The 12,462-nt window shown below is 50.6% G+C and overlaps 1 protein-coding gene across 6 annotated transcripts in view; it reads right to left on the reverse strand.

Moving 5' to 3' along the window:
* Window positions 1-4,094, reverse strand: part of IGDCC4 (immunoglobulin superfamily DCC subclass member 4) — a 37,345-nt gene extending 33,251 nt beyond the window's left edge. For 2 of the 6 annotated variants that reach the window (XM_073801147.1, XM_073801146.1), the window contains exon 1: window positions 3,853-4,088. In XM_073801147.1, the coding sequence (XP_073657248.1) occupies window positions 3,853-3,922 (70 nt within the window). In that variant the 5' untranslated portion in view covers window positions 3,923-4,088. Of the gene's footprint in view, window positions 1-3,852 lie in introns of all 6 variants that reach the window. The other 4 variants (XM_033851837.2, XM_073801145.1, XM_033851836.2 and 1 more) reach the window with 4 other exon arrangements.
* Window positions 4,095-12,462: the final 8,368 nt, after the last annotated feature.

Here is a 12,462-nt window from a genome sequence, read left to right on the forward strand (position 1 = left end):
ATTCCAGAGGAATGCCTCAGCCTCAGCAGTGAGGCACTTTTAGCTGGCAGCACAGCCAGCCCCGAGGACAAGGACGTCAGGCCTAGGTCATCCTCTCTCTGGTTTTCTTCTCTCCCCTCAGGTGCCGTCACCCACCTCTGACCAGGCTGGGGCTGGGGTCCTCCCCCATCAGAACCACTCTTTCTCTTCCCTCCCCCCAACCCGGGGAGCTGGGAGCCCCCAGGCCTGCTTGGCAATGACATCTGTTCTGCATCTGGAATTCTGTGTCAAGTCTGGTTTCTGTACCTCAGAAACAGCGCAGGCAGAACAGGATGCGGTGGGTGGGGATGGGTGGAGCAGAGTGGATTCCAGAGCCCAGACCCAAACATACCACCTGAGGGGGGCCAAGCCCAAAGTTGTTGATAACTTCTCAGGTGAGGGGGAGGGGGTGAAGAGAGACTGAACTTGCGTTCATGTGTACCAAATCCCGGGAAAGTACGGCTGCTCCAAGAGCCAGGAGACTGATTCCAGTCCCAGTTCAGTCCCCATCCATGTAACTCTGGGAAGTCACTCAGTTTTCTCATCTGTAAAATGGGTTCATGCTAAAATTATTTCTAAGTTCCCCTCAGTGCTGACATTCAATGACGCTAATTGTGGGATTACTCAACTTGAAACAATGTACCTTTAGGAGAAAAGAAAGGAAATGCTGATTTACACATAATGTATGATTACTTGGGCCATGAAAATACATACAGGATCAATGAAGGTTTAGATAACTTCTGGATAATTTAGATTCACTATTAAGAGAAACTATTGGGTTGGCCAAAAAATTTGTTCAGGTTTTCCGTAACATTTTTCTTATGGAAAAACCCATACGAACTTTTTGGCCAAGACAATATATTTGACCTGGTTCCTAACCTCCAAGATGAGGTCAGAGAGGGCCCCAACACCCCAACTAACTGAAGTTGGTCTCTGAGCTTCTGGGCTGAGAAAGGGATGGAGGGGGGAGTTTCCCCGGTGAGGAGAAAGCAGCTCTCTTGTTCTTAGAGCCCTCCTGCTACTGACCTCTGGCATCACCACCCCCCAAATTCTGACTGGGTGGAAGGGAGAACCCCACTTCTTGCATGCGGTGAAAACAGAGCATTTGGCATCCCACCACCACCCCCAGACAGGAGTCCCATTCGCATACATCTCCCCAGTTCCCAAGCCCTGGCCCAAGAGCAGTGTTCGGGGGAGACGGGCAGTCACTATCTTAAATCCAACACCAGCCCTTCATTTTGCCATGTCGAGGCTGCTGAAGTGTCTATTATGTTTTACTTCTCTCTCCCTCACTCCCTACAAACTCAATCTATCCTCACATCCTGCCGATTCTACTTCCTAAATATTCTAGAATCCACTGTAGCCATCCCAATTGCCACTACTCTAGTTGCCAGCAACATCCTCTCTTCTGGACTACTACCACAGCCTCCCAAGAAGCTGCAGCTTCCTGCCTTCATCCTGTCCAATCATTCTCCACATCGGCTGGAGTGAGCTGATGCAAAGCTGATCTTAAAACCCTCCAAGGGCTCATGCAGGCTCTCAGGCCAGAAACCTTGGTGGGGCTTACAAGCCCCTTCATGAGTTGGGTCCAGCCTCCATCTTCAGCCTTCTCTTTTGACACTCTGTGGCCCCTGTCCCATTCCTCTCTAACCTGCCCCACCCTCCTGCCTTGTGCTCTAAACTCCAGCCAGATTTAGCTTCATTCAGTGGTCTAAACGAAGTCACCCCTGAGCGTTTGCACATGCTGTTCTCTCTGAAAAACTCACCCCATCATCACTCTCCTGCAGGGCCAACTGACCCTCTGCACTGAGCTCTATTATTTACCGCTTCCTGGAGGAAGCCTTTCCTGACCTTTCTAGACTACCTGTCAGTCTCCTCCTTATTTACTATATTTCAGGCACCAGTCACGTGCTAGCCGAAAAGGGTACTCAGTAAATATTTGTTGAATGAATGAATAAATGGCCTCCGTCCAGATCGGGGAGGCTAGTCAGAACTCTATAGGAGTGTCCCCAAGCCTGACGAGCTTTGCACACTCAAAGGATTTAGGACGGAGGGCGAGCAGAGTAGTTGCTTCAGCCATGCACACTGCTGCCAAGGGAGCCCCAGCTCGGGCCCTGCCCCTGCCTTGTGCACTCGGGAACCCCAGAGAGGAAACTGAGACCCTCGTAGGGAGGCCCCACCGATACTCCATAATGCCCGAGTGAGTGCAGTTCCCAGTCCTGATTCCGCTTTGCTAGATGACCCCGAGCCCGGTCCGGAGCTCTCAGAAGAGCAGAAGAGGGTGGGCCCAACTATTCGTTAATCCCCTGGCCTCCAGGAGGACAGACGCCTCTCTGGCACTTCCCCTCCCCCTCCACCTGACAACCGCGGGCCCCCCACTTCCCTAGCCTAGCCGCCGGGACCCCGCCCCCGGGCGGCCTCCTGCCGGGTCCGCAGTCAGGTCTGAAAAGGGGCGTGTCTTTGTAGGCAGAGAGGGGGTCCGAGTAGTTCCCGAGACTTTCCCACCCGCTGTTTGGGCTTCCTGGAGATGGGCCGGGGCGGGCCAGGCGGAGGCTCCTTCCCCCCTCCGCCGTCCCTGCCTCCTTCCCACGTGGCCTGGCTGAGTCTCTCTAGAAAGCCACAGCAGCTGGAGAGAAATCCCCCTCCCCACCCCCACCATCAAGTCCCTCCCCGACTGGCTCCGGACACATCCTCAGCTCCCCCCTCGGCTGGGAAGGCGAGAACTAGGCGAACAAAGCGGGCAGCCCATCCCCCTCCCCAGCCCTACCAACCACCTAGCCCACGGGCCGCCCCGAAACGCACACAGGACCGAAAGGGAGAGGGCTGGGGGTGGAAGAAGGCTCCCTAGGCAGAGACGCTTGGGACTCCGTCACCCCATCCCCAGTCCTCTCTCCAGCGAGGGCAACTCTGACTTTAACCCACCCTCACCTCGCACTGAGGTGGGGGGTTGGAGGAGGCCTTGCTGACCCCGTCCACGCTTCTCAGATCTGCCCCTGGGGGTGGGGCAGGAGTGACACGCGTCCCATCCTGAGAGCGGGTGTCGGACATGTCCACGAAAGCAACTGGTTTCCTGCGCCCTCCCCCAGCCCACTCCCGGCCTCGGGTTCGGAGGAGGCAACACTCCCGCGCTCCCCACCCCCTCCGCCCAGCCCCACCCAGCTTCAGGGACCACACCCACCGGACAAAGTTGAGTATTTTATCACCACTATTCCCAGTCAATTCGCAATCTCATGCTTCTGTCCCCCCACCAAGGGCATGGACACTCTCCGAAAGCCAAGGCCAAATATTAGCTCAGCCCCATAAACACAATTACACACGCTCTCGACACACAAATGGAGGTGCAGACACCCCCCCCCACACACCCCCCTTTACACTCCCAACCCGGAGACACGCGCGGTAAAGGCAGAGCCCGCCCCGCACAAACCACCGGCACCTCAGCTACGGCCCGCGATGCCACGCCGCGACCGGCCACGCGCTGCGGACACGTACGCCCCACAGAAGCCCCCTCCCCACTCTCTGCACGCGGTCGCGCGCGCGCGCGCACACACACACACACACACACTCACACTCATTCCGGACTCCGCAGACCAAGGACACACACCCCCTGCGGACAAGTACGCGCCGCAAACGTCCCCGGCCGCGGCTCGCAGACCCCAGAGCGCACGCATCGCGGGCACAAGGACGCGCAGCCCGCCCCCACCCCACCCGCCTCCCCCGGCCCCAGCGCTCGCTCGGAACTCGGGACGCGCCGGCCCCAGAGCCGGCGCAGCCCCGGGTGCCGACGCACAGTCACCCCGGAGCCGCTCCCGCCACTGCCTCAGCGCCCGCCCTTACCGCGCGCGGCCAGCAGGCAGAAGGTCAGCGCGAGGAGCCTGCCGCCGCAGCCAGCGTCCCCCCGCGCCATGGGGCCGGGCTCGGGCTGCCGCCGCCGCCGCCGCCGCCGCCTCCTCCTCCCCGCGCCTCAGCCGCCGCTGCCGGGGGAGGGCGCGCCGGGCTTCAGTGGCCCGGGGAGGCGCGGCGCCGCGGGCGGGGGCGCGGCCTCGGGGGCCCCGGCCCGAGCGGGGGCCGGCGCGGGGGCCCGGGCTGCCGCCGGCTCGCCCGCCCCTCCATCGCCATCTTGGGCGAGCAGCCCGGACGGGGGCGCCCAGCGGGCGCGGCCGGTCGGGCCCCGCAGGGGACTCCGGCCCGCGCGCTGTGACCTGCGCCGCGCAGGGTCTCAGCTCTGCTGGGGTCTGCGCCCCTCTGCCTCGCCCTCTCCGGATCGCCATGGGCCCCCCCATTTGGGCAGCTTGTTTCTGGGTCTGTCTCTTCGTCTCTCTGTCTCGGGGTCTCTTTCTGCCTCTGTGTCTCTATTTCTTTTCTCTGCCGCTGCCTCAGGGTCTCCAACATCTCGGTTCCAGGCTCACTGGAGGCAGATTCAAGGCCTGGGTTTCTGTCCGATGACCCCATCTTGCCACTTGAGCCAGTCCATTCCAGCCCAGGTCCTGGCCTGAATCCTCATTAGCTTCTCCACCTGCAGACCCGCTGAGGACATGGCGGTTCCCTCCTCATCCCCATTTACCTCGCCGTTCCAAGCTGATGGCTTCTCTGGACCTGCTTCTTTTGCTCTTGGAATAACCAACCGCAGCAGGGCATTTACTCTACCCCAAGCACTGCCACACTCAGACTTCTCTGCAACCCTGGGAGAGACAAGGAAGGTTTGATTACTCCCATCTTTACATGCAGGGAAACTGAGGCTGGAGGAGGTGAAGTGACTTGCTTAAGGACCCAAGGCTAGGGAACAGCAGATGCAGGACCTGAACCCTGATTTTCTGACTCCAGAAGGTCATTTCCCACTCATTTTTCAACTGTGCTTTCTCTGTCCTAACCAGACTGGTTGTCTCAGTATCCCACAAACAGTTCTTTTTCTAAAGCCAGGGGTTCAATGATCAGGCAAAGTGTAGGGAGAAGAGTACAGATTGAATAACCTATTTAATGTCCTTTCCAAGACCAAGACGCCATGGTTCTTCATCCCCTCTATCTCCAGTGTTCCCATGGCTTAGAGCCATTTTGTCTCTGTACCCAGAAGGTACTTTACCCATCTGTTGCTAGCTAACCCTCAATAATGACCAGCACTTTGCGGGTCTAAAGGGATCTGGTATTTATTCATTCATTGCCAGGCCCATCAGCAGCATTTGACTTAGCCCATCACTCCTACATGTTTCTCTTAGTGGTCTCATCTGGTCATCAAGGTTTTAAATTACATCTTTATGCTGAAGATGCCTACGTTTATATCTCAGCCTGGACCATCTCCCCTGAACTCCAGACTTGTGTATCCATCTACCTGCTCAACATTTCCATTGGCTAATAGGCATCTCAAATTTAACCTGTCCAGGGAATTCCCTGGTGGTCCAGAGGTTAGGACTCCGTGCTTTCACTGCCAGGGAACTAAGATCCCTGCAAGCCGCTCAGCTTGGCCAAAAAATTTTAAAAAACAAAAACAAATTTAACAGGTCCCAAACTGAGCTCTGATCCTCCCTATTAAACCTGCTTCTCTACAGTCTCCCCCATCTCAGATCGTAGCAGCTCCATCCTCCCTGATGCTCAGGTCAGAATCATTGGAGCCATTCTTAACTCTTCACTTTCACATCCTTCACACTTCACCTTCCTGTTACCACCTTGATCCAAGCACCATCACCTCTCACCTGGATTGTCATAATAGGCCCCTCACTTGTTTATATCATTCTCCCACTTCAGTCTTTTCTCAATATAGCATCGAGTGATCCTATTAAAATGGGAACGAGATCATGCCACTTCTCTGCTAAAAACCCACCAGTGCCTCTTAGCTCTGAGCAAAAGCTAACGTCCTTCTTATGACCGGAAAGCCTATGTGATCTGGAGGGCTGTTTTACCTCTCTGACCTCACCTTCTACGCCATCCCCTTTGCTCACTGCCTCTCCAGCCACACCAGTCTCCTTGCTGTAACTTGATAGCAGTCAGTCCCCTCCCTCCAGCCTCTAGACCTTTGCCCAGCTAGTGCAGGTCTGGAGCTCTGTCCTCCACCCCTCATATCCTCACAACTCCCCCCATCCCCCACCGCCATATCTCAACTTTTTTTTTTGTGGTTTTTTTTGGGTGTTCATTGCTGTGCAGGGGCTTTCACTAGTTGCAGTGAGTGGTGGCTACTCTTCATTGTGGTGCAAGGGCTTCTCATTGCAGAGCACGGGCTCTAGGCATGCGGGCTTCAGTAGTTGTGGCTCGCGGGCTCAGTAGTTGTGACACACGGGCTTAGTTGCCCTGCAGCATGTGGGATCTTCCCGGACCAGGGCTCGAACCCAGGTCTCCTGGGTTCTTAACCACTGCGCCACCAGGGAAGTCTCTAACAGTCTTTAGTCCCGTCTTCCTAACATGCTCTACGTTTTACTTATTTTATTTGTAGTCTGCCCTCCCAACCAGAAAGTGGGCTTTGTAAGGACAGGGATTTTTTTTTTTTTTTGCGGGCCTCTCACTGCTGTGGCCTCTCCTGTTGTGGAGCACAGGCTTCGGACGCGCAGGTTCAACGGCCATGGCTCATGGGCCCAGCCGCTCCGCGGCATGTGGGATCTTCCCAGACTGGGGCACAAACCCGTGTCCCCTGCATCGGCAGGCGGACTCTCAACCACTGCGCCACCAGGGAAGCCCAAGGACAGGGATTTTTTGTGTGCTGGGTTCACTGCTGAATTCTAAGCATCTTGACCAGTATCTGACACTGTGTAGGTGCCAGGGGGCCAGCATAAAAGATACAAGTCACTGCTCACAGGGACAGTTGTGTCCTAAGTGGCATGAGATGGCAGGGAGAATGGGAGCAAGAGAAGGAAGGACTAACCGTGTGTGGTAGGGGACTGTTGAGGGAAAAGTCTTTACAGAATTGTTGATTGTTTTAGATGTTTGACCTAGGTCTTGACAATTTAAGGAGGGAAGCACTGATGGTGGGGGAAGAAACACCCTCTGCAGAGGCCCTGTGTGTGGCATGAGGGCACAGGACATGGCAGAGCCAATAATTAACTGCATTGATATTCACAGGTCACCTGTTATGGGTCAGGCCCTGGGCACTGGGAGCAGGGCGGTGAACAAGATGGTTCTTGCCTGCATGGTGCTTAGTCTGAGAAGTGAGCCTACTTAGCCTGTAGATAAGTAGACAGGCAACTATAATACTGTGTGATACAGGCTGGGACGGGGTGCAGGGAGGAAGGGCACCCAGGCCAAACTTGGGGAAGGCAGAGAAAGCTTCTGGAGGAAACAAATACCTGAACCAGTATAAGCAGAATGTAGGAGGTGTGAACTGGGCAGGAGGGCAGGGGTGGGAGATGAAGCCAAACAGGGAGACCGGGGCTGGGTGAGCAGTCCCTTGCATGTTGCCTAGAAAGCAGTTGATCAATCGAATGGATAAATGAACAAACAATCTGTCACCACATAAAGAGTGTCACTAATTCCATAAGCCACACACACAAATCCAATTAATTTCTCTGCATTCATATCTTAGCACACAGGCTATGGGCGGGGAGCAGGTGTGAGGTATGACAGGCTCAGGCCAGCCAAACCCAGTGTAAGGAATAAGAGCCATGGTTCTCGTCCTTCCTCTGTTACACACTTGCTCTGGGACCTTGGACAACTTCCTTCCTCTCCCTGAGCCTCAGCTGCATCACTGAGAAAAATAAGAGGGCTGGGGGATGATGCACATTTCCAACCAGGAGTTCCAAAGAGTTCACACCATTAAAAGTGGATATGGCACTGGTCTTAATTTCTTTCTTTTTAAATCAATCACTAGGGCTTCCCTGGTGGCACAATGGTTAAGAATCCATCTGCCAATGCAGGGGACATGGGTTCGAACCCTGGTTCGGGAAGATCCCACATGCCGTGAAGCAACTAAGCCCGTGTGCCGCAACTACTGAAGCCCACGCACCTAGAGCCTGTGCTCCACAACAAGAGAAGCCACCACAATGAGAAGCCCAAGCACCGCAATGAAGAGTAGCCCCCACTCTCCACAACTAGAGAAAGCCCACGCGCAGCAACGAAGACCCAACGCAGCCAAAAACAAATAAAGTAAACAAATATATTAAAAATAAATAAATAAAGTATTCTATTATTTTCCCCTTTCAAATGGAACACCTCCAGGTGCATGTGTGGTGCGGGGGGGTTCATGGGTGGAGGGCCGATGGACACTGTCATGGTTTCTACCATTAAACAGCTTAAATTTTTTTCAGTCTTAGTTATTTATAGGTTGTTTAATTAATAGCCACGTTGGACCACGAGATCTATGACAGGAAGCATGAGGAGTACTGATGGCTAAACTACAAAACTCTAATGCTGAGGAAAGAATGATAATTTTGCAAATTTACCTGTGGTTGATCATCATCAGAAAAGAATGTTATAGTCTTCTAATCAAAAGCCATTAGTGAGGGACCTCCCTGGTGGAACAGTGGATAGGGTTCCGGGCTCCCCATGCAGGGGGCCCGGGTTTCGATCCCTGGTCAGGGAACTAGATCCCACATGCCTGCTGCAGCTAAGAGTTCACATGCTGCAACTAAAGAGCCCGCCTGCCGCAACTAAGACCTGGTGCATCCAAATAAATAAATATTAAAAACAACAACAACAACAAAGTCATTAGTGACTTATATGTCAAAAGCCAGTGTTTAAAAAAATAAAGTCTAATGATAATTCAATCTAATCTGGCTTTTTATTTACCAGAAAGTCAGACCGATTGTATCTGTAATATGTTATTTGTTGACAAGTACCTCCCAATAGATAGGTGGTCCCCAACCTTTTTGGCACCACGGACCGGTTTCACAGAAGAAAATTTGTCCATGGACGAATTTGAGCGATGGGGAGCGATGGGGAGCAGCAATTGAAGCTTCGCTGGCTTGCCAGCTGCTCACCTCCTGCTGTGCAGCCCGGTTCCTAACAGTCCACGGCCCGGGGGTTTGGGACCCCTGCAATAGATCCTAAAATCTTATATTTCACATTTCAGAAATAAAACTCAAAATTTTTAGGTTTTTTTTTTCACTTTAGCACAAAATACAATCATAAAATGAAAGCAATTTTTGTCTATTTTTTATCCTACAACATAGGATGAAATTTCAACTTGCATTTGGTCCCCATTTAGTTTTGTTTGCTGACTAAAATCAGCACCCATCACTTCTTAAATAGGGTAGAGTGTTTTTTAACTCAGTTTAATTAAATGTTAAAATTGTCCTCAATTAACAATATACTGTGATAATTTTTTTTCTTAAAATAACTTCTTTGAGATAGTCTAATAGAGAGGTAACATCTTGGGAACAGGTCAACATAGGGGTCTAGAAACTGGGAAAAGGCTAGAAGACTGCTGTTTTTATTAGTTTGACCAGGTGGATGGGACGTTATCAAATAAAGAGAACAGAGGGAAGAACCAGACAGAGGAGAGGGGAGACAATTTGCTCTTTTAACATCTTGAGTGTGACGTGTCTGCCTGGCCTGGCAACCAAGTGAAAAATGTTAAAACCCTAGAAATGCCATTTTGATCTGAACAGAGAGATCAGAACCAGAGAAATTATTTAGTGAGTTGGTACTTCTATCAGAGCATCTGACACACTTTATTATAATACACTTCATTAAATTGTCTGGCTCTACTGTCCTACAGTAAGTTCCTTGTGGCAGGAACCACGTGTATCTTGCTTACTCTTGTTTTCCTGGGATCCAGCACAGCGCACAGCATATAGTAAGAGCCCGGTGAATGTTTTTTAAATGAATGTTTTTTTTTTAAAAAGTTACTCTTTTATCATATACTATGCAAAAATGGTGAGTGTTTTAAATCACTAAGGGAGTTCTCAAATAGCATATTACTGTGAAAGGGGTTTGAGCATCAAATAGTGTTGGCAAGCGTTTGTCTGAGTAATCTCTAAGACCTCAGTAGACACTATGACCCTAAATCAAGAATTTATGAACCACTCGCTCTGTAGGATGAGCTGTGGGGATCTGTGGCATTCACATCATTCTTGAACAGATATCAGAATCTACCACTGTAGTGATTTTAAAGTACAGCGCCCCTCATCCCTCGGTATCTGTGGGGTATCAGTTCCAGGACCCCCCGGGATACCAAAATCTGTGGATGCTCAAGTCTCATATAAAATGGCATAGTATTTGCAAATAAAGTACATACAACCTCCCCATACACTTTAAAATATTTCTAGATTACTTATAATACCTAATACAATGTAAATGCTATATAAATTGTTTTGTTTTGTTTTGTTTTGTTTGGCCGCGCAGCTTGCAGGATCTTAGTTCCCTGACCAGGAATTGAACCTGTACCCTTGGCAGTGAAAGCACAAGAGTCCTAACCACTGGACCACCAGGGATTACCCTAAAAATAGTTTTAAGTAAAATGTAAACGCTATGTAAATAGTTGCTAATGCATGCCAAATTGAAGTTTTGCTTTTTGGAACTTTCTGGATTTTTTTTTTTTTTTTAATTTTCATCCGTGGTTGGTTGAATCTGCAGATACGGAGCCCACAGATACGGAGGGTGCACAGGTTCTTTGACATTCCTCCCTTCAAGTAGAGTCTATTTCCCTTCCCTTTGGACAGAGGCTGGCATAAGTGACTCATTTCTAAAGGACTGAATGTCATGGAGGTGGGACTGCATGGCTCCTGAGGTATGTCGTAAAAGAAGCCGCACCTCCCACCTGGCTTTCTCTGGGAGACACATGCCTCTGGATCCCTGAGCCACCACGTAAGAAGTCTGGCCACTTTAACACTGCCATGCTGGAGAGAAGGGACCATGTGGGGAGACCCCGTGGAGATAGAGGTGGTGCAGGAGCCCCAGCTGTTCCAGCCCAGGAGCCAAATGTGTGAGGAAACCTTCCCAGTGCACAGCCCCAGCCCCTGTCTGACTGCAACCACGTAGGAGACCCTGACACCAGTTAACCCCCAGCACTGTGAGCAACAGTAATAATAACGCATGGCTTTGTTGTTGTTTTACACCACTAAGTTTGGGGGTGTTTGTTTTTTATTACTAGATAACCAGAACAGCTGCTAGAGTCTTTACTGGGTTGGGTTCACTATTGGAACCACTTGCTGCCTCTTTCATTCACCACCCCCCTCTTTTTTTTTTAATGAATGTATTTGTTATGTTTCTCTAGCTTTTATTTATTGCCTTTTCCTGGTCATTCATCCCCCTTTGAGGAAGATACAAAAGGTAGATCTGTTTAGAATATTTTCACCCTTCATATTCAAAACCATCTCCCACACTATACCGTTGTTCAAATCCTCTGAGCCAGGGGGATGGGTCTTTTCTCACCCTGAGATGACTTTTCACCCCTTTCTTAACAACAAATGCTAATGGTTTTGTGGAATTATTGGATATTTAAATTTTCTTCTTTGTGCTTTTTTTTTTTTTTCCCCCGAATTGTCTACATTGAGGGAATTCCCTGGCGGTCCAGTGGTTAGGACTCCGTGCTTTCACTGCCAAGGGTGCAGGTTCAATCCCTGGTGAGGGAACAAAGATCCCGCAAGCCATGTAGCATGGCCAAAAAAAAAAAAAAAGACAAAACAAAACAACAACAACAAAAAATACCCAAAACCCTTCCTCATACCAAAACAGAATGGTAATGGAAGAGAGGCTCTGGAAGGGTATATAAAGGAAAGAATATAAAGTACAAAAAAAAATTGTCTACATTGAATACATATTATTATTATTATTTTTTTTTTCGGTACGCGGGCCTCTCACTGTTGTGGCCTCTCCCGTTGCGGAGCAGAGGCTCCGGACGCGCAGGCTCAGCGGCCATGGCTCACGGGCCCAGCCGCTCCGCGGCACGTAGGATCTTCCCGGACCGGGGCACGAACCCGTGTCCCCTGCATCGGCAGGCAGACTCTCAACCACTGCGCCACCAGGGAAGCCCGAACACATATTATTTTTGTAAACAGAAATAAGTAAATGTAACTTAGGAAAAAAATACATAAAAAATTCAGTTAAGGATGATGAAAAAGTTCTGGAAATAAACAGTGGTGATGGTTGCACAACAATGTGAATGCACTGAACTGTACACCTAAAAATGGCTGAAATGGTAAATTTTATGTTATGTATATTTTACCACAATAGAAAAATATATACAATCGTTAAAACTCTACTTGAGTCTCAGCTCCTTCAAGGTTGCCTTCCAGTCCTCACCAATCCGGTTGTACCACTCAATAGGCACTGGATTATTTCTGCCTTGTACAGTGGTTTCTTCATTTACATGATTCATTTGTCTCAGTCGCGTGTCTCAAATGACACTGGAAGCTCCTTGAGGGCAGAAACTGGAATTACACAGAGAGTCATGCCTACAGTACATTTATAAACCAATTGCCTGGAAATCAGAACATATTTCCCTAAAGAATCAACACTACAGGGACTTTCCTCGTGGTCCAGTGGTTAAGACTCCACACTTCCACTGCAGGGTGGGGTGCGTGTTCG

This window comes from Tursiops truncatus, chromosome 2, assembly GCF_011762595.2.
Source record: "Tursiops truncatus isolate mTurTru1 chromosome 2, mTurTru1.mat.Y, whole genome shotgun sequence".
Classification (NCBI taxonomy): domain Eukaryota; kingdom Metazoa; phylum Chordata; class Mammalia; order Artiodactyla; family Delphinidae; genus Tursiops; species Tursiops truncatus.